Raw genomic sequence first — 20,372 nt, 5'->3', positions numbered from 1 at the left:
TTGGCGATATTTCGCCGAATCTTGTACCATGAGGTATAATGCATATAAAAGCAGCTAGACAACCAGATGCACCATTGAGGAGCCTCCTAGCAAACTTGCTTCAGCAGAGAGTTCAAGTGGGTCCTCTACAAAGAGAGATGATGATGCCATAACTCAATCTTAGAGTAATACATGCAATGGTGGTGATGTAGCAGGCAATGTAGTACTTCAGCCTTTACTTCTTCCCAAGGCCATGTTCGTGGTCGTGGTTCAGGGGGAGGCCATACATCTAATGGCCATAGGAGCTACAATAAGCATCGTGGCATTGTGCTTCCAATCAATGTACTTTCTCTCGCAAGTCTGAACATTTGGTAGATCGTGTTGCGCTAAAAATGTTAAACTGAATCAAATCAACAATTAACCAATCATCCAGTTTCTGATGGTGCTACTGATACAATTCTTCCTATTGATACTGCAGTCACCTACTCTTTAGAGGACCAATTCAAAAGTCTACCCGATGATGTGAGCTCGCTTATGCATTGCTTGGCACTAAGTGAATAATTGTTTGTTCTCATACTTCCCTTTTATTATTAGTTACAAGTTTCCACGAAGTATATCAATTTTCGCCCTAAGAACCCCATTTTCACAGGGTCGAAACTTGAGTTTCCCTTGAATTTTGTACCATACTAGCGACCCTGATGGATATCCAAAGATAGACTCCACAAATAATCTGCCTAATCCATCCCTAAATCCATATGCAGACATACCCATGGAAAATATTTCGGTCGAAATTAAAAAAAAATTTCACAAAATTTGAAAACGAAATGAAACTCCAAGAATTTCCCTAAAGTTCAAAGTTTTGACCAAAACTTCGGAAATTTCGACCATTTCGCAAGTTTCAATTGAACTTTTGCGAGTTTTTAACGAAATTTCGTAGGTTTTGACGCTAAAACTTGTTTTCCCTTAGTTTTTGTTAATTTCTACTCAATTTCCACGAACTACTTTGCCTTTAAACACCTCTTTTGCTCCTTTTTTGCCTTCAAAGTTCAAACACCTTTTAAGCCACAACAACTTTCATGGGCCTAAGCTCAAATTACAAAGGAAACTCGTTGGCAACATAATGTGAAGCATGAGCCATACCCAACAATTCCAAACTTACATTTTCATTTTAGTGTTCTTCAAGCCTTAAATGATCTTGAATTGCTTTTGAAATTAATTTAGGCTTAGTCTAGGACTATTGATCTATGATTGTGTGTTGTTAAACTAATATTTTGATGGTTGCAACTATTTTTTAGATTTTTTTATTTTAAAAACTATTTTTTAAATTTCAAATACATATGTATATATGATATATGGGCTTGAACTCAATACATGTGAGACACCATCACTTGATCTAGTTGGTCATTGTATTTTGTTGACTTGTTGTATACATAATTATTCTATCAAACAATTTATGTATGCTGATAATTATATGCATGTATGCAATACAGTTTGTACTTGTCAGAACCAATCATTTGTTAGTATATTTGAATGATAACTTTTGAGTGGTTTTTTTGGGGCAAAATACTAGTTCCACTGTGTTTTTTATGCTTCAAATAGGTCGAAGACAAGAAATCAAATGAAATGGAGGTCATATAAGGCCCGAGACCTAGTGTCAAAATTTCAAAAAAAAGTACTAGGTTTCCACCAAAATTTCAGTTGAAACCTGAAAATTTCAGTTTTTTGTTGGGCTGAAACTTAGGTTTCGACCGAAATTTTCTCCATGGACATGCCACTTGAATTAGCAAATAAGCCACCATATGCTCAACCATACGCACTCGAACTAGTAGATAGCCAGCATATACCCCACCATATGCTCCCTTTTAACCTTATTTCCTTTTATGCTCCTCCACTTTCTGAATCATGTTAAGGCATATCTTAATGGGTGAGCCAGCTTACTGATTCCACGACATTTTTCCTTATATCCCTTTTGGTCTTCTGTTACCTACTCCTTTGACCTCTGTCTCTTGAGTCTTGACACATCTTACTTTCGTCCCTTCATCTAGGTTGCCCCTCTATGCCCCATCTCTCTTTGCTAAGTCCTTTTCAGCCTTCTACTGCCCCTCATCCCACACTAAGTAACAGCCTTGCAAAGAATTTGCATAGCCATGCATTGAGAAACTTTTCCCCCTTAGTTTGGACATCATCAGAGGTCATCCATTTGTCATGCCAGTTTGGATTCTACCAAACAATGTGGGGTTCCCTATGGTCCAAGGCAAAACTACTACTTTGTGTATGTCTTTTACAATGTAAGGGTTCCACCATGTTTAAAGGCCCCAAAATACTGTCCTACAAGTTTGATGACTTAGTTTAGCCATTTAGTCTGCAAAAACCAAACATCAAGATATCTATTAAAAAATGTACATGAGGTTATCGCCAAAATTCCAGTTATGACTGACAAAGTAAAGTTTTGGGCCTGAGCAAGACTTGGCCCAAAACTGAAACCCTAAACATGATTGCAGGATTTGATCATTGTTTTCAGCAGGAGAAGTTAAGTTTACAGGTCAAACAACTTCATGTACCACATCGTTCACCAGAATCACTGAATAATCAACAAATCATCCAACAAAAATTATTTCCAGAAACAAAAAGCCAGAGCTTCAACCAATCCATTAATATAATTTCTATCTTCACTATAAAATGTTGCAAAGGCACAATTACAAAATAAACCACCAAACAGGTCCTTTGACATTGAGCTGCACACATAGCTCTTCATCAATAAAAGCAATATTGCAAATAACCGCAAAGCTCAATTTTTTATTGACCTAGAATGTTGAAGCATTGGAAAAAAAAACAGTTGCAACATCAGTCAAGTTTCAAAATTCCTGATGTAACATTGAATATTAAAAAAGACCAAAACAAATTCACATCCCAAAGTCAACACAAATGGACAAAAAAAGCACAATACTGAAGAAACAAAAGTACCTCAAGAAGTTCAGAACCCCAAGGTGGACTTGTTCGAAGTGTGTGCCTATCATATTCAAGGAAAAAATCTCGAATACGTTCATTAATTGGGTATAAAGCAGAGCACAGCCTGAAACGCAATCGAAAGACAGCTTTTCCATCTTCCAAGTAATCCAGCCTCTCCTATTTTAAATAAAAAATAAATAAATAAATAAAATAAAAACATCAACAGTAATAAAGAGAAGGAAACAATGCAAAGCTGTCATCACATCCCATGTCTGTTAGCCAAGGAGAAATCCCGAAGAACCATAGCAGAGACATTTGTGAGCGAAAGTATGTCCCTTTTAAACCATAGGGTGACAAAAGAGAAAAATGCAGAAGCATGAGATCCAACAAAGCCCACCATTAAGAGATAGATTTAATAACCAAAGGAAAATATTAGAAACATACAGAAAAAGAAAAGTAAAAACCAACTCAACAAACCCTAAATCACAATAGACTAACTCATCTTCTAAGAGTATATTTACCACCATGCCTCCGAAACCCAAGTTGTTGTAGGGGGCTACATGCAAGGCAAACCAGGCACCTGCCTAGGCAACACCTTGACAACTATAGCATGGAATGTTGCAGCATAAGTATCAATCCTCAAGCTCATAGTTAAGGCATGACAAACAGAAAGATCAACTGCATTTTTCATAGCTCTCCCCATGTTTTGGGATGGGCACATACAACTCTGCAGTGCAAAGAAATAAAAAAGCACTTACGACTAATAACAGACAGATACCTTTTTCTTATTGGGCTAAAAAGTATTTATTACAAAAGAAGAGAAAATGCAAGCAGATCCCCAACAGGAGGCGAGAGAAACAAGCCAAAAGACAATACAAGGCCCAAACCAAAAGTCTGAAATTCCATCTCATCTTGGTGTCTCGACAAGGTTGAGACAGCCAAAATATTGAGATATCACCAAAATTTAGGCGAAACATGGTCAATAATGTAACATGTCCCAGTTGATTGCTTCGGTGGATTTTAGGAGGCTTTTGAGTCCAATTTTTATAGTACAGCATAATTCAAGGCAAATAAACACAAGGGCGATATTATATTTTACTAAAACCTAACACAATGTGGTGATCTTCGTTTGCACATGCCTAACTATATGTGGACGAAACTGGCTCTAGTGTTCGCAAATGTAAGGATAGATATACAAGACCACATTGAAACTTTCATTAAAATGCAAGAACAAATATTGAGAAGTAGTCAAATCTATAAATTTTTATAAATTATAAATTATAAACCACAACAAAACCATTTGAAATTTCACTGAAATATCGAGATTTTGTTAAAATTTCAACAAAGTCTTGTTTTGGACCCTATTTCGAATCGCCAAAGTAGTGACAGGCAGAACTTGGAGAAATTTCACCAAAATATTATGAAATTGTGTACATTGGCCAAACCACACCATTCAAGGGGAAGACTAAAGGAGAAGCAAAAATGAGTGAAGGTCCCAACAGAAAAATACTATGCATGTTATTTGGGAGCTAACCAAATGAACACAAACCCCAAAAGACTTTGCTTTTGACATCAAAGAAGATAAGAGTCCAAAATCTGACAAAAAAAGATCGAAAGTTTGAAGTCTTCATCTGGAATTCTGTTACATAAGCCATGGGAATCCACTTCAAAGGCAACTTTCCCAACCATATACAAGATAGACTTTCCTGAAAAGGTCATATCCACCCAAATCCACTCTTTCTAGAAGGATAGCTTTCATCTCCCTCAGCGCCAACAATTATCCAATATCCCATACCATATAGAAGGGAAGAGACAACAAAAGCAACAAGTAAGGGTGACTAAGATCTACCATTGGATGAGAGGGTCTCTGTTTCCTCCACCTTGATGAGGCCAATGTGAAATCTTAGGGCATAAAGGACCAAGCCAAGAAGTGGCTTTATAGCTACCTTAAGAGAGCCTTATCACTTGGTAAAAATTCATTGTCCTATTCATAAAGAGAGTTTTCCCTTTTCAAAGACAAACAAAATAAGAAATGACAACCCTTCACTTTTGTCAAGAGAGTCCTTTGCTAAGGTGAATGCCCTCACCAAGGATTACAATTCTAGCATTTATGCCGAATAATCTATCAAAGTAAAGATTATCAAACCAAGCAACTTTTATAGTCTATGTGCCCCCACAAGGTTCACATCATTCATTGATAACTCCAAAGCTTGAGAATTTCTTTTAGACTTAGCAAACAAAACCAAAGGATGAGATGCAACCCAAGAATGTGAGAGGACTAGTAAGGGATATTTTGTTGATAGCCACATTCACAAGGATACACAAATAAATGATCTTTTGAAAAAATCTAAGAGAATTTGGAATCAAAAGCTAAAGCAACACAACCAAGTCAAGCACATCTTGTTGACAAGTTTGCTATGTGTATATGGTGTCAGTCTCCTTCATAGGTTACTGAGGAGTGTCTTATCTATTCTAAAGGCCAACATGAAAATGTCAATGTGATCTTTCAAAATTTCTACAGTAATATGTACAATCCTGGGTGGAAGAATCATCCTAAGTTTTTATTGTCTCAAGGGAAAAATCAAAATGGATTTCACAATTATTCCACACAAAATCAATTTGGTGCTCCTCAAAAACAAAATGCTCAGTTTTCTCAGGAACCAAAATATCCAATTCCCTCATGACCCTAATTTTCCGAATGTCAATTTGGCTAGGACTATATATCCACCTGTAATAATTGCCTTTAATCACACTATAAACCAAGAGGATGAGCTTTTTTGTTTGCTTAGAGACAACAAAGATGCAATAGGGTGGCAGATGGCTGAGATCTAAGGAATTAATCCCTCCAGTGTTAAGCATACCCCAGAGGAGGGCTAATCCTGTGATGAAGGAAACTATTCATAAAAAAGTATTGAAATATGTGAACAATATGATTATCCATCTTATATAAGACAACCAATGGATTGTCCATTCCAAGGTGTTCCCAAGAAGTTCAGAGTCATTGTGGTTAAGGCCTTGATGAAAAAAACTGGAATCACACATAAACTTGCTACTACATACCACCCCCAAACGAGTGGTCAACTAAAGGTTTCCAACAGGCAGATTAAGCAAATTTTAGAATAGACGGTTAACCCAACCCGTAAGGATTTGTCAACCCAGTTTATTGATGCTCTATGGGGCCAAAGAATTACAGAATTGCATATAAAGCAAATTTGGGTCAATCACCGCACCGTTTGGTGAAAGTTAAGGCTTGTCACATGCCAATCAAATTAGAGAATTGGGCTTTCTCGCAAATCAAGAAGTTGAACTTTGATGTTGCCGATGCAGATGTCCATCATCGTCTCCAACTTTCTAAGTCAGAGGAACTTAGAAATGAAGCCTATAAAATCTCAACAATGTACAAGGCTGAATCTAAAACCTTTCATGAAAAGAATATTGTCAAAAAGTACTTTTTTATTGATGATAAAGTTTAATTGCACAACACTTGGCCACAATTGTTTCCAAGAAAATTGTGTACTAGATTCAAAGGTCCTTTTATTGTTCACCAAGTTTTTAATCATGGTGCTATCAAACTAATTGATCCCCACTCTAACAATATTTTTCTTAAAGTAAATGGTCAATTATTAAAGCCATTCCTTAATATACGAAGTGTTGACAGTGTAGAGACCATAAGTCTCCATGAGCCTTTTTACACTAATGACTGGGATACCCAAAGGCATGACCTCCTTTGCCTTGTACTTGTCCATCTTTTCATGCATACATTGCGGACATTGTACTAATCTAGTGTGTTGGGGGGGGGGGGGGAATTTAGGCTTCTTTATAGATTCTGATTTTGGCTATTGATGAGTATACATACCCTTTCTATTGCTATGATATACGACATAAAAAAAATGAGAATGATTTTGTTACCCATCAAGAACACATAAAAAACCCTGTTAAGAATAAGGTAACTTGTATGTATATTAAAGAGTTCCCTTCGAAAAATAAAAGGCCCTTATAGATGGAGTCTTGTGGGTTCTTGTTCCTTTGGTTAGGAGTTTTGAGACCAATTTTATGGATGGCATGATAGAAAGAGAAAAAAGAGAAGAGAGAGAGAAGTGGGCCTTAGTGAAAAAAAGTTTAGTCTGACACTCCAATGCCTTGGTCCTTAGACCCCTTTATAATTGGCATTTCCTAAAGGAAGGTTGTACTTAAAGTTAGAAGTTGAGTCTCTTATTGAGATATGTGCTTGGTCTCAAGAATCAATACGGGTAGTAAAATTCAACTGTGGGGCGTTCTTAAATCAATTGCGAGGAGAATTGTCATGTATGATTACCCATTGTCAGAATTAAAATTTATTTTTTAAGTTTGAGCTAAACTAGACCTTTGGGACTTTGGGTGTATACTCTTTGTAAACACCCATGAGATCAAGGTTGTTAAGGTGATAGTGTGAGGCAAGGCAATAAAGGGCAACAAAACCAAGGCGACACCAAGCAAGGCAACAAGGCAATCCTCTTGACCCACAATAGGCCTAGGAGGACGCTTTGACAACCAAGCACGTGACTATAACTCGTCCTCTAGGCGAAACCAGTGGTTTAAAGGCTTATTATACATGCTAAGTACAACCGTGATTCCTAAGAAAGTGAGGATTTTATTTTCTAGCACAAGTTTTCTACATTTGTCTCGTTCTTTATTTTGGCATGACGAAAAGCTTAGTTCTAGTGTGGGGGAATTTGATGAGCGCATTTATGTTGAAATATTCGGACCTTTGTACACATTTTAGACAAGCTACCTTGAGGTTATTTTCTTGTTTACCTATTTGCAGAGTACTTCTAACAAGAGGGCATATGCGAAGCTAAAATGAATGAAAACTGATATTTTGGAGGATATCTAAAGGCCATGAGCAATTTTCTATTTCGGGAAACTATTTTGGTCAAATGAAGAATAAAGGGATATTATTTTTGTTTTATTATTTATTTTTTTCCCTCCTTCCTCAGGTCCCCCACTTTCTACTCAAGAATATTCTCCCCTTCTGTTTAATTCGACATGGAAAAGGTGGAGTTATTTCCCAAATCTTCACCTTGTATAAAGCCCTAGACCCACTTCCCTCTGGACACTCAAAAACCGCTCAAAGCCGTTCTTTCCTACTAAAAATCTCCTCAATTGGCTCTCTAAAAGATTTGGCTAACTTTTAGTACATTTTTCTTCAAGAAAGCATCTTTTTCCCTTTTAATTTCATGTTTACCTTTAGGGTTTTACATTTCATAAAGTAAAAAAAGGGGCGTACCCAGTGCCGAAGCTCCCACACTGTGGGGTCTGGGGAAGGGACTTTCTAGGCTATTTACTTTACATTTCATAAAGTAAATAGCCTCTTTTTTTTATTTCAGCAAATTGTAATTTTACTTTCCTTCGTAAAGTTGTTCTTTTCAATTCTAGCCTTCTTTTCCCTTTTGCAAAGCTTCCTACTCTAATTATTTCAATTCTAGTGACAAGGTTGGAGCAGTTAGATTGGGCTAAAAAAAGCAATTCCCTTTCTATTTTTTTTAACTCAAATTACTTCAAGACAAGATTTAGCACATCTTGCATCGATTGAACGAACAAGATCAACGACTTTGCACCTAGTGATTGACCCATTTGCTACAAATATTGTGTGCTTGTGGTTATTTTTACTTCACAACACGCCTCATTTTGTTCAGCAAAGTTCCATCGACTGGACAGTTGGCCTTGACGAGAAGAGGGGTGACAAAGTCACTGTGAGATATGAGAAACAAGAGAGAGTGCAACATGCAAAGTTTTTAGGCATGAAAATAGGTTAGAACGTCATTTTACAAATCTAGCCTCAATTGTAGCACGTGATTATTAAAGTTGGCACAAAAAGAATTGAAAATGTTTTTCGGTAAATAATATGATGATGATAATAATACATGCCAAAGAGAGCCTCACGACATTATGTCACAACTCACAACAGGGTTCTATTACTCTAACAATAGTGTGACTCTTGCTCCTTATTCACATAGAGAATAACATATTTGGACTACGGATACAGAACCAACATATACATTACTAACCTGGCATTCAATACGATAAAAACATTTTAGCTTTTATTGTTTTGATCAATACAAGATGGGCATTTATGCATAAATAAGCATCACATACATTATCATCGCAATATTTTTAGGAGTTTCCAGTATTCTCTATGTTTGCCAAATTCTAAAACCATTTCAGCAGAATTTGGCTTATGTCAAAAAAAAAAAAAAAAAATTCAGTTTCGACAGTGGTAAATGACCCATGCTGTCAAGACTTAGAAATTTAGTTTGCAGCCAGGATTCAAGAGTATATATACCACTATACCAGTAGCTTTTTGCAGGCTTAATGCTCCAATAAATAATAATATACTTGCTGACAGAACGATGAGGTCAAAAAATAAACAACTTCCTGCAAAATCACCTTTCCACTATCTTGGAGATAGTTTGGAGCCAGCTCTCTGATAACAGGTAGAGAAATTTCAGATTGCAACCTGAAGAGCCACAAGGAAATGCATCATTCAGAAACCAACAAAATTAAACAATTCGAAAACAAATAGACTGCTAAAGAGTTATAGCAAGAAGTCTGTGATGATGTCAGAAATTTTACATCTGGAGACCTGAAATAGAAACCTCCCCCAAACCAAATAAACTCTACGATTATAAAAGAGAGCAAAATACTAAACCACACAATACAATCACAAAGTTTTCCCGAGACACACCCCCCCCCCAAAAAAAAAAAGTTCTGAATTATCTCGTCTATGCTCTGCCGGCATAGGTTGGTTTCAGGTTTTTTGGTCCTCTGCCCTTTGTACTTCACAAAATTCAGCATATGCAGGAGGGGCCACCATGAGGTTGAAAGTATTACCTTCAGCATTTCATGGTCTTTCAAATCATTTTTGGGGATGTGAGAACGATAAGGCTTGGATTTATGACTTTCGTCGTCATCCACCAGAGGTAAAAATCCAGCATCTAAAGAACCTGAGATTACATCCTCAAAAGGGGAGTAACCCTCCCCTACCCCTCCCCCGGGTGTGCATATTTTCCATGTCAGGTGGTTTTAGGATGCTTTGATTCTCTGCAAACTTTTTACTTCATAAGAATTCAGTGTTTATAGGACTACCACCACTATTGGTGAAGGTAAATATTACTACCTTCAGCATTTGGTAAAAAGGGTCTTCTAAATAATTTTTACATAATTGAGGATGATAGGACTTGGGTGCAGTAGGAGCCTTCAAAAGAGAGATGCCAATGCCAATCCATGTCCTATTGACGTCATTGCTCAAGGTTGAAAATTTCATCATCTACAACACATGCCTAGGTTCGATAGATGTTATAACTATTTTTAGTGTACTCTAGTAAGGTCAAAATAGTACATTAAAACGCCCATAAAAATATTGGAAGCCTTAATAAATTACTTTTTTACTCCTGGTTTAAGTTATAACAAAGTAGAAGATTAATACATTAAAATCAGACATACAAATATCTTAACAAAAGAGGGAGGATTGAGGACACACTCAATGGATTCTCCCACAAATACTAATTAAACAAGTGTAGGTTGAAGAAATTAATACATAAACTAGTGTCATATTAATAACAAAGCAAAAACCACTTGTCCTTCCAAAAAAGTTGTTCTAAGCACAATGTCAAAACTCAAAAGTCAAAACAATCATAAGGCAGCAAAGCTAGAACACAAACAGGTATGATCCCTCCTACTTTTTCCTTTCTAGTGGCAATGTTGGTGCAGTAGAGACTGCAGCAACCTTGGCTCACTGGCAGTAGCCATTGTAGATGTGCTACTGCTTATTTAGTCTTCTTATTATTCCTCCTACCCCTCCTTCCATCTTACTTCTTCTACTTAATAGATTGCTATTACTTCTGCTATGCAGCTGGCAGTAAAAGTGGCATGCTGCATAGTAAAAGTGGCATGTTTTGTTATTCTTTCCTTCCTAAGGGGAGCAGAGGAGTCAAATTGTAGGGATGCATGTGCTGCCAACACCAAAGCACCTTCCAAAGTAAGGCAACAGTTTGCTTTGGCCAGGTTTCAGCAGAATTCTGAAGTGGTACCCACACAATGCTTTAATGGATATGCTTCAAAGCCTCCAATCTGGCACTTGAAGAATTAGTGGCCGAAAGAAGGTGCCAAACCACTCGGCAATCTCACATCTAACTACAACCCTATTCCCAAAGTTCCAAGGTTTTCTCCAGAAGCGCAACCATCAACATTACTTTTAACCCAAACCTTCATGGAATTTACCAGTTTATTAATGCACTTTCCTTCAATCCACACATAATATAAAAAGATCCCGAGTCACTAAAAAGCTGACCCCCTTGAATGCCTTCAAAGAGGTCATTATATAGTACCAAGATCAATCTTGCATGTAATTTTTTTAAATTACTTTCATAATATCAGAATAAGGCATACATAAAAGCCATTACTCTCATCCCATATGTGATGACCTTAATATGGTACCTGGCAGTCATGGCAGACTAACAGCTCTTAGCATTAGAAATATTGTGAGAACATCACTTTACAAAGAACTATGCATCTAGCCATATTAGTGAATGATTCATGATTGCATCAAGCAGTAAAATCAAGTTCAACAGCTCGGTAAGCAACAACTCAATCCAAGCCACAAAGTTGACCTATCTGACCAGCTAATTACAAGAAAGAATCCAGCAAAATCGCCAATTTCACAAAAGGAATTGGCCACTGGACCACCAAAATGACTCGAACATATGAAACATATTTTACCTTTTTGTACTTTAGGTCAAGCTTGTAACTTGGTAAACTAATTTTTACGGAGCTTTTGAAAAAGAAATGAAACTCTTAGACTGTTAACCTTAAACAAAACATGGAAAAATATCCTCCAAAGCCCAGTGATGTTCTTAAGCAGAAATACAAGAGGATCTATGCATAGAAAGCAATATTTCAGCAAGGCAAAAGCCAAAGGTCTAAAAGGACAAAAGTGTAATCCTTCAGAGTCTTTGGAAAACCTGAACAGTGTTAGAAATAACTAACTAATAGTATCTTTGTAGTTTTACACCTTCAGTGTTTCTGTCAAAAATAAAACTCATCAAATCAATAAGTATTTACTCTGAATACCATTTTTTGTGGAATCCGAACTTATGCAAAACCCAGTAGTGAAGGGTATTATAGCAGATAAAAAATTTATAAGTTAAAGAGAACTTTAGACCTTTTACTTAAATGTGATTTATTACTCGGTAAACAAATCAGCATCTAGCCTAGAGGTTGAGCCACTAATTTATTAAGAGGTCATAGGTTCAAGACTCATAAGGATTAAAAGGGGGAGTATTTTATCTTACTTTTTTTACAGTTGAATCATAAGTAAATGGTGGGTTACACCCTAACAAAAAAAAAATCATAGAAAACAAACCCAGAGAGGTGAGAGAAGGGGGGAAGACCAGAAGAGATTGTGAGAGAAACAGAGAAAAAGAAACCTAGAGAAGGAAAAGAGAGAGAAAGGAGAATAAGGAGGGATGGCAGAATTCAAAATAAGAAAAAAGAGGTTGAAGAGGGAGGGGGAGAAAGAATTCAAAATAAGAAAAAAGAGGTTGAAGAGGGAGGTAGGGCAATGTATGGAAAACATGAGAGAGGAAAAGAGATGTCAAGGGAAGCAAGAAAAACTGACAAGTGAAAAGAGGAGAAAATGAACTAACCTAGATAGTAACATCCAGGACTCAAAATATTTCTTCTTGATTCTTTATCATTGTTATCTTGATTCTAGCCCATAACACTCTTGAATTCCTTAGCATGACAATTATCTTGACTAAATCCCATGGTTCTCTGGAATTTCAAGTATGGGAATAGAATTTTTCCTCTTTCTCCTGGATCAAAACAAGATGCTTATTTGATGCTTATCTTTCCATGTAATAAGAAAGAGATGTCACCCTTTTTACATGGGATGCTAAAAGAGATTGTCTACACATGCTTTTATAACACTCGAGCAAATCTATGCGTAAACCAATGCAACCAACCATCATAGAGATGGAATAAACCTTAACCAGAGAACGCTTTTATTTCATTACCATTATTCCCTAGAATTACCTCTACAAATCATTGCTTATTTTTTCCATTAGTTTAAAATGATAAATTACCTGATTTTCTTTACCCGCTATTCTCTTGGTTTATTCGTATTAGATTTTATCCACTGTTCTCCTGAATATCTTTGTTAGAAAACAAGCTTTAAACAATCAAAATAGCAGTTGAACTTGAACAAAGAAAAGAGAGAAGAAGAAGAAGAGAAGAGAGATGAAGAACTAGTAGAAAAGACCTGTGATACTCTTAGAAGAGTCTAGAATCACAGAGCACTTTTATTTATAGCTTCTAATGAATCTAATACAACTTGAGAGACAAGTAATTGTCCTCTAGAAGAAGGAAACAAAATATTACAGCTTTAGTAACTTCCTAACTCCTAAAATAGAAAGTTCTGAAAATAGAAACTACCACCAAAATAGAAACTATGCTTTCTAAAAAACTCCCAAAACTTATGTAGCAAGATTCCTACATTAGAAATAGAAAATATAATCAAAACAACAGCAAAATATTGTTCATGTGAACAGTAAAAACACTGTTCACGTGAACAGTAACGTGAACAGTAAAACTCCAATTTACATATACTTCAACACTCCCCCTCAAGCTGTAGCATATAAATCTCCCATGCCCAACTTGCAACAGATAGACTGAAAACTTGGTCTGAACAGAGCTTTGGTGAACAAATCAACTAGTTGGTCAGGAGAGCTCACAAAAGGAGTTGCTATAAGCTTCTTCTTCACTGCATCACGCACAAAGTGACAATCTACCTCTATATGCTTCGCTCTCTCATGGAACACTGGATTACTAGCAATGTAAGTGGCACTGATTATCACAAAACATTTTCATAGGGGCAGAAACCGGAAATCCAATTTCCTCTAACAACGAACGAAGCCACATCAATTCAGCAGCGGTGTGGGCCATAACCCTATACTCAGCTTCAGCACTAGATCGAGCAATGGTGGAAACATTTTTACTCTTCCAAGTCACAAGATTTCCACCAAGAAAAGTACAATAACTTGTGGTTGACCGGCGATCAAGACGGATCCAGCCAATCTTCATCGGAAAAGGCAACCAAGTCCATACTCCGATTTGGTCGATAGATGAGCCCTTTTCCGGCGAAGTACTCTCATTGCCGCATCCCAATGAGCCTAGGAGACCGCATAAACCGACTCAACACACCAGAGAATAAGAAATATCAGGACGAGTAAATAAGATAAATAAGTTTCCCAATAAGACTCCGTAACGATGGACATCATCTAACAAGTCACCATCATCACGTCCTAACTTCAACCGAGGATCCATGGGAATGTCGCTAGGTTTAGAAGCAAGCATGCCAGTCTCGAGTCAAAAGATCTAACACATACTTTCTTTGTGACAAACTTACTCCTTTTTCACTACGGATCACTTCAATCCCCAAGAAATATTGTAGATCACCTAAATCTTTGGTTTGGAAAGATTTTTGTAAGTGTGCTTAACGTATGGATTGCATCAACATCATTGCCGAAAGGACAATATCATCAACATAAACGCATAATGACAACACAATCACCCGCGTCTAACAAACATAGAGTGATCAGAATATCGACAAAACCAAAAGACTCCACGGCTGCTAAACTCAAACCAAGCCCGTGGAGACTGCGAGTCCATAAATTGTTTATGAAGCGCAAACACGAACAATGCCCCCGAGCAACATACCCGGAGGTGCTCCATGTAAACTCTCATGAAGATCACCATATAAGAATGCATATGAACGAAAAAGAGTCCAATCATAATCAGACCAAAGATATCAAGACACGGAATAAGTCGCACGAGAAAAAGTCTCAAAATAATCACACCATATGTGTGTATAGCCAGCCACCAAGCGGCCAAGCCTCAACCGATCATCGGAATGGACTAATTGATACACCCACCGACGGACCACATCCCCGAGGTAAGTTGACTAAAGACCATGTAAGAGTAAGATAATAGGTAGAGAAGATCAGTCACATGAATATCCGATCTAACAGTCCATAATATAATAGCATTAGGTGGCACACACCAAGGAAACAAAAAAAAAATTTAGAAGAGAATATTGAGAACAACACTATTTTAATTCAAAAAGCTCGATACCATGTTAGAAAACAAGCTTAAACAATCAAAATAGAAGTTGAACTTAAACAAAGAATAGAGAGAAGAAGAAGAAGAGAAGAGAGATGAAGAACTAGTAGAAAAGACGATTCTAGCTGAAAAGTCAGAATCACAGAGCACATAAGCCAATGAATCTAATACAACGAGAGACAAGAACCAGAAGAAGAAACAAAATATTACACTTAGTAACTCCTAACTCCTAAAATAGAAAGTTAAAATAAAACTACCACCAAAATAGAAACTATCTTCTAAAAACTCCCAAAACTTATGTAGCAAGATCCTACATTAGAAATACAAAATACAATCAAAACAACAGCAAAATACTGTTCACGTGAACAGTAAAAGCTGTTTTTACTGTTCACGTGAACAGTAAAAGCTGTTTTACTGTTCACGTGAACAGTAAAACTCCAATTTACATATACTTCAACAATCTTGCCCATTATTCCCTACGCAGTTTCATTGCCAATTGATGTCTGGATTTCCTCATATTGGTTTTTACAAGTTAGATTTCTTCTCCCAGTTTTCTGTATAAAGTTTTCCTGCCAGTATTTATCTAGATTTACTAGTTTCTGGAAATCCTCTAATGAAACAGATTGTTCAATCTATTTTAAGACTACTCAACCATTTTTTTAATTATTTGACGGTTGTTAATAATGGTCTGGGAGGACTGATTCTACAGTTTGACCTACACTAGTGAATGCTGTTTTCTAGATCAAATGATTGACTTTTTTCTGAATTCGGGGAACAAGGGTACTAGAACAGTGTTTGCAATAGTGGGTTAACAAGAAAAGTATGCTGCAGGTTGTGAGTCGATTTTGGAGTTTGCATCAGCTAATATTTTGCTTATAACTTAGTGGTATAGCATGTGTACATCAAGTTTTTGGGTACATTTAGTGGAAGTGTTGCTCAGTATACTGATTGTTGTTAAATCATGTTAATATAAAGTTATTTGAAATTTGTGATGTGAGTAACATGTCATAATGTGAGTGATGCTTTAGTACAAACCCGATATTGTTTTGTGGTGGATAATGGTGGAAGTAATGCCTCAGCACCATAGTTCTCAAGGCATCTGGGAGGGTGAAGAAAACCAAAGGTGCCTAGGCAAGGTGACACCTAGGCATCCCTTAGGCGTGACAGTTCTGCTCAGCACTGGTAATTATTGATTGGATACATTGGCAAAAGTTGATATGTTGTACCTAAAACATGTCTTGTTCAAAAAGAAAAAATTGAGAGTATTTCTTTTAGGAGTAACAGACTGCAACTCGCTAATGGAGACTCATAGCCACCAAATTATTCTACAGGACCATAGAAACATCCACCATCACAAAGTACGTGACACTGCCACATACACAGTCGCAAAATGAGTACAATCATCTAAATACATAGTCACAAACTTAGTAGTAACAAAGAGTACATATATTAACATAGTAGCCCAAAACAGAATGGATTTGTCTTTGACTCGTGCTACAGACTATATCAGCTTGTTTCCCTTAGTGCCCATTTTGAGTGTTATAGAATAATTATGATTGAAAGCGTTCAGTAACCATGTGGTTTTTGAGAAAGCAGAAAAATAATTCATTGATCTGCTGGTGATTTTTTGCCAATGCTAGGGTGTGCTCTTATCGAAGGTTGTGAAGAAAATTCTGATGATGGAGGGAAAAGAGAGGGTAAGAATCAAGAAAGTGCAGACCTATGGATTGGCAGAGTTTTGAGGCTGCAATGGGGATCAAAGGTGAAGGGTATGCTGGGAATTGTGGCTGGAGTTTGCATGGATTGTGATAGTGGATTGCTGAGTTATGAAGGTTCTTGATTTGTAGATGGAAGAAGGTATAGAACCTGGGGATGGGGAAAGAAAATAAAAGGGAAATGAGACAATAGATAGGGAAGGCTGCCAGATACTTGATGAGAGACCTTATAGAAGCTTTATTCAAGTGGAGGTGGAGTTGTAGAAGAATGTCTTTTCAGCCACCCCCAAGAATCCAGGCTTCACTTCTCCTCAGGTCCTAGTGGTTCTACAACCCTGAAGCTTCCAATTTGCAAAAAACAGTTGCAGCAGCAACACTAAAAAGGAGGGTCTAAAGTAAGAATAATCCAAATGGTAGCCTCGTTGGTCAAGCTGGAGTTCCGTGGTGAATAGAACTCCTAACTTATGACTAAGAAAATAGGAACCACCTTAGAATATGAAAATAGAGTTGTAAGTTTCAGCGACTATTGCTCAGAAAAGTATGCGTCATTTGTAAGCCCCAATGGGGTAGTTTTAGTTACAGCCTATGTCCTACTCTGAGTAGGAAAAGAAATGCAAAAACCAGTACGAATAGAAAAACTAACCATATATGATAAGGAAACTAGTCTAGCAGGGAATAGGAAACCAACATAGAAAGGGAAAAAGAAAGAAAAGAAAAAACATAATTAATATAGAAGTTCTAAAGAGCAGTCTTATTCCAATTAGGAAACCTCAGTCCTACTCCGATTAGGAAACCTTTCTCGTACTCCAATTAGGAAACCTCAGTCCCTCTCACAACACTCCCCCTCAAGTTGGTCAAAAATAGGATGAAACATCCGTCCAAGTAATCCTCTGGTGAAGACACCTGCTACTTGAACTTCAGACTTCACGAATGGTATACGGATATGTTGCTTTCCAATTCTCTTTTACAAAGTGCATATGAATTTCCACATGCTTTATCTTGTCATGTTGCACTGAATTATGGGCGTTGCTTTTGGCATCTTGGTTGTCACAATAGAGCATCATGGGAAGAGACACAGGCACATCCAAATCTTCTAGTAAACCACATAACGATAATAATTCACAAACCCCTTGAGCCATGACTCGATATTCTACTTTAGTACTAGATCTTGCAACAACAATTTGCTTCGCCGACTAATCAGATTCCCACCAACAAAAGTACAGTACCCTGAGATGGGTTCCGGTCATGTGAACCTCCCCAACCTGCACCAGTGTAAGCTTCAACTCAAAGATGATCTTGAAGGGATAGGAGTACACCTTTGCCTGGAACTGATTTCAGATAATGAATGATTTGAAAGACGGTCAGCATATGATTGGAATGCAGATCGTGCATGAACTAACTCATAATACAAACAGCAGCAACAATGTCAAGTCATGTATGAGATTAGTTGATTAGCTTTTATCAACGGGTTCTCCTTTATCCTTGAGTAGGGCAACAACTTCTAGGGGAGTATCACTCAAATGACAACCTAGCAAGCCTGTTTCAGATAATAATAAGTCCAGGACATACTTTCTTTGGGATAGAAATTGCCTTAGATGAATAAGCAACTTCAATCCCTAGAAAGTACCTTAGTTTTCCTAGATCATTTATTTCAAACTTGTGACATGGGAATCTTTTTAGCTTTAGTATTTCTCCACCATCGTTAACTGACAACTAAATCATCAACAAAGACAACTAAAATGGTAACTTGGAGACCTGTTCTTTTTATGAAGAGGGTGTGATTAGCATTATTCTGTTTATACCCAACTGACACCATGCCTCGTGGAATCCTAGCAAACCATGCCCAAGGAGACTGCTTTTGCCTATACAATGCACAGTGGTGTCTACAAACTTTTCCTTGGATTTTGTCATTAGAGAAACCAAGACGAATTTCCATGTAGACTTCTTCCAACTCCTGATGTAAAGAAGTATTCTACATATCGAACTGCTAAAGATCCCATCCCAAGTTAACAGCACATGCAAGTAATACTATAACTGTGTTTAGTTTTGCAACGGGTGCAAAAGTCTCCCGATAAACAATTCCAAAGGTCTGGGTGAGGCCTTCTACAACCAATTTGGCTTTATATCGATCAACAGATCCATGATTATTCTGCTTTAAAATAAACACCCACTTACAACCAACAAGTCTCTTGCCCAAAGGAAGAACCACAAGCTACCACATCCCATTTTGTCCAATGCCATTCATTTCTTCCAATATTACTGCCTTCAACGTAGGATCTGCATAAGCCTACTTCCATTCTATGGGATAGGTATATAAACAGGTAAGACACAAAACTACGATAGGAAGATGAAAGAGAATCAAGAGACACAACATGGGATATGGGATAGGTGCATTTATAACACCGTTTTGTAAGGCTACAGGTTATCCAAGATTAGGATACCTACCAGGAGGTGAAGCAGGTGAAGATCCAGGCTCTATTTCTGAAGAAGATTAATGTAATGGTAAAGGTGCATTAGTAGTGGTCTCTTGTCAATGTTCGCAAATGACTTCAAAATACTGTTACCAGTAGTCTGTTGTTCATTTGAATGTAAGGTACTTCTACTAGGAGTCAACGGCTTCCCCTCATTATGTATATCTAGTTGATCTACTGATGGCTGATCTTGTGACACTCTTAAGGCTGTTCTAGCTTCTGCTCCATCTCATTTTCAATCATATGGAACACATCTAGGTAGGTCGACGCATCTTCAAAAAAAATATTCCCCCTTGAAGATGTGCTAAGGTATGATAGAATGACGCTTAACGAAAGGCAACATTTATAGAAACAAAGTATTTTAAGGGATGAAGGATGATAACAACAGTAGCTCTTCTTCGAATGAGAATATCCCAAAAAGATATATCTAATACTTCATGGATCAAGCATGCCAGGACATGATGATTGCGGACATAGCAGACACAACCTAATATAATTGGAAAGTACTAAAAAAGGGTTCTTTCAAAGAAGTACAGCTCTGGGGGATTGACAATCAAAGATGCGACAAGCCATCCATTTAATCAGATAGGCGGCATTGAGAACAGCATCACTCCGATATTGTTATGGAAAATTCATGCAAGCATCGAAGAACGAGCAAATTCTAACAAGTGTTGATTTTCCTTCTACCACGCCATTCCTAATAGGGATATCAAGTCAGTTGGTTTGACAGAGAATACCATGATCTACTAAGTATACCTAAAAAGTTGGCTCCATCTATTCTCTTCGATTATCAGTATGAAGTACTTCGATCTTTCTATCTAACTAAGTTTGTATTAGCTTGTGGAATATATGGGAGCACTAGAAGTCTTAAGTATCATAGGACATTAGATATACCCAAGTGACACAAGTGAGATGCCCATCAAAGATCACAAACCTCCATAGACCAAGATAAAATCACGAGGAGCAGAACCACAAATATCAGAGTGAGAAAGAAAAAAATAAGTGACAACCAATCTTTTATCACATGAGGCATAACTAGAGTGTTTTTGTCTAGCAAAAATACCTGCTTCACAAATAAGTCATCTTTATTACAACGTTTATC

General features: G+C 37.2%; 1 protein-coding gene across 11 annotated transcripts in view; it reads right to left on the bottom strand.

Moving 5' to 3' along the window:
- SPK1 (guanyl-nucleotide exchange factor) overlaps positions 1-20,372 on the bottom strand; it is a 133,746-nt gene that overhangs the window by 50,986 nt on the left and 62,388 nt on the right. For all 11 annotated transcript variants that reach the window (XM_089136410.1, XM_089136407.1, XM_089136406.1 and 8 more), the window contains 2 exons: positions 9,355-9,424; positions 2,944-3,105 (listed from right to left, as the gene is read on the bottom strand). In XM_089136410.1, the coding sequence (XP_088992536.1) occupies positions 2,944-3,105; positions 9,355-9,424 (232 nt within the window). The remainder of the gene's footprint in view (positions 1-2,943; positions 3,106-9,354; positions 9,425-20,372) is intronic.

Source organism: Hakea prostrata, chromosome 10, assembly GCF_041222555.1.
Source record: "Hakea prostrata isolate BN-2017 chromosome 10, UWA_Hpros_2, whole genome shotgun sequence".
In the NCBI taxonomy this organism is placed as follows: Eukaryota; Viridiplantae; Streptophyta; class Magnoliopsida; order Proteales; family Proteaceae; genus Hakea; species Hakea prostrata.
The sequence above is the reverse complement of the archived record's forward strand: the minus strand, read 5'-3'. Positions and strand labels throughout refer to the sequence as shown.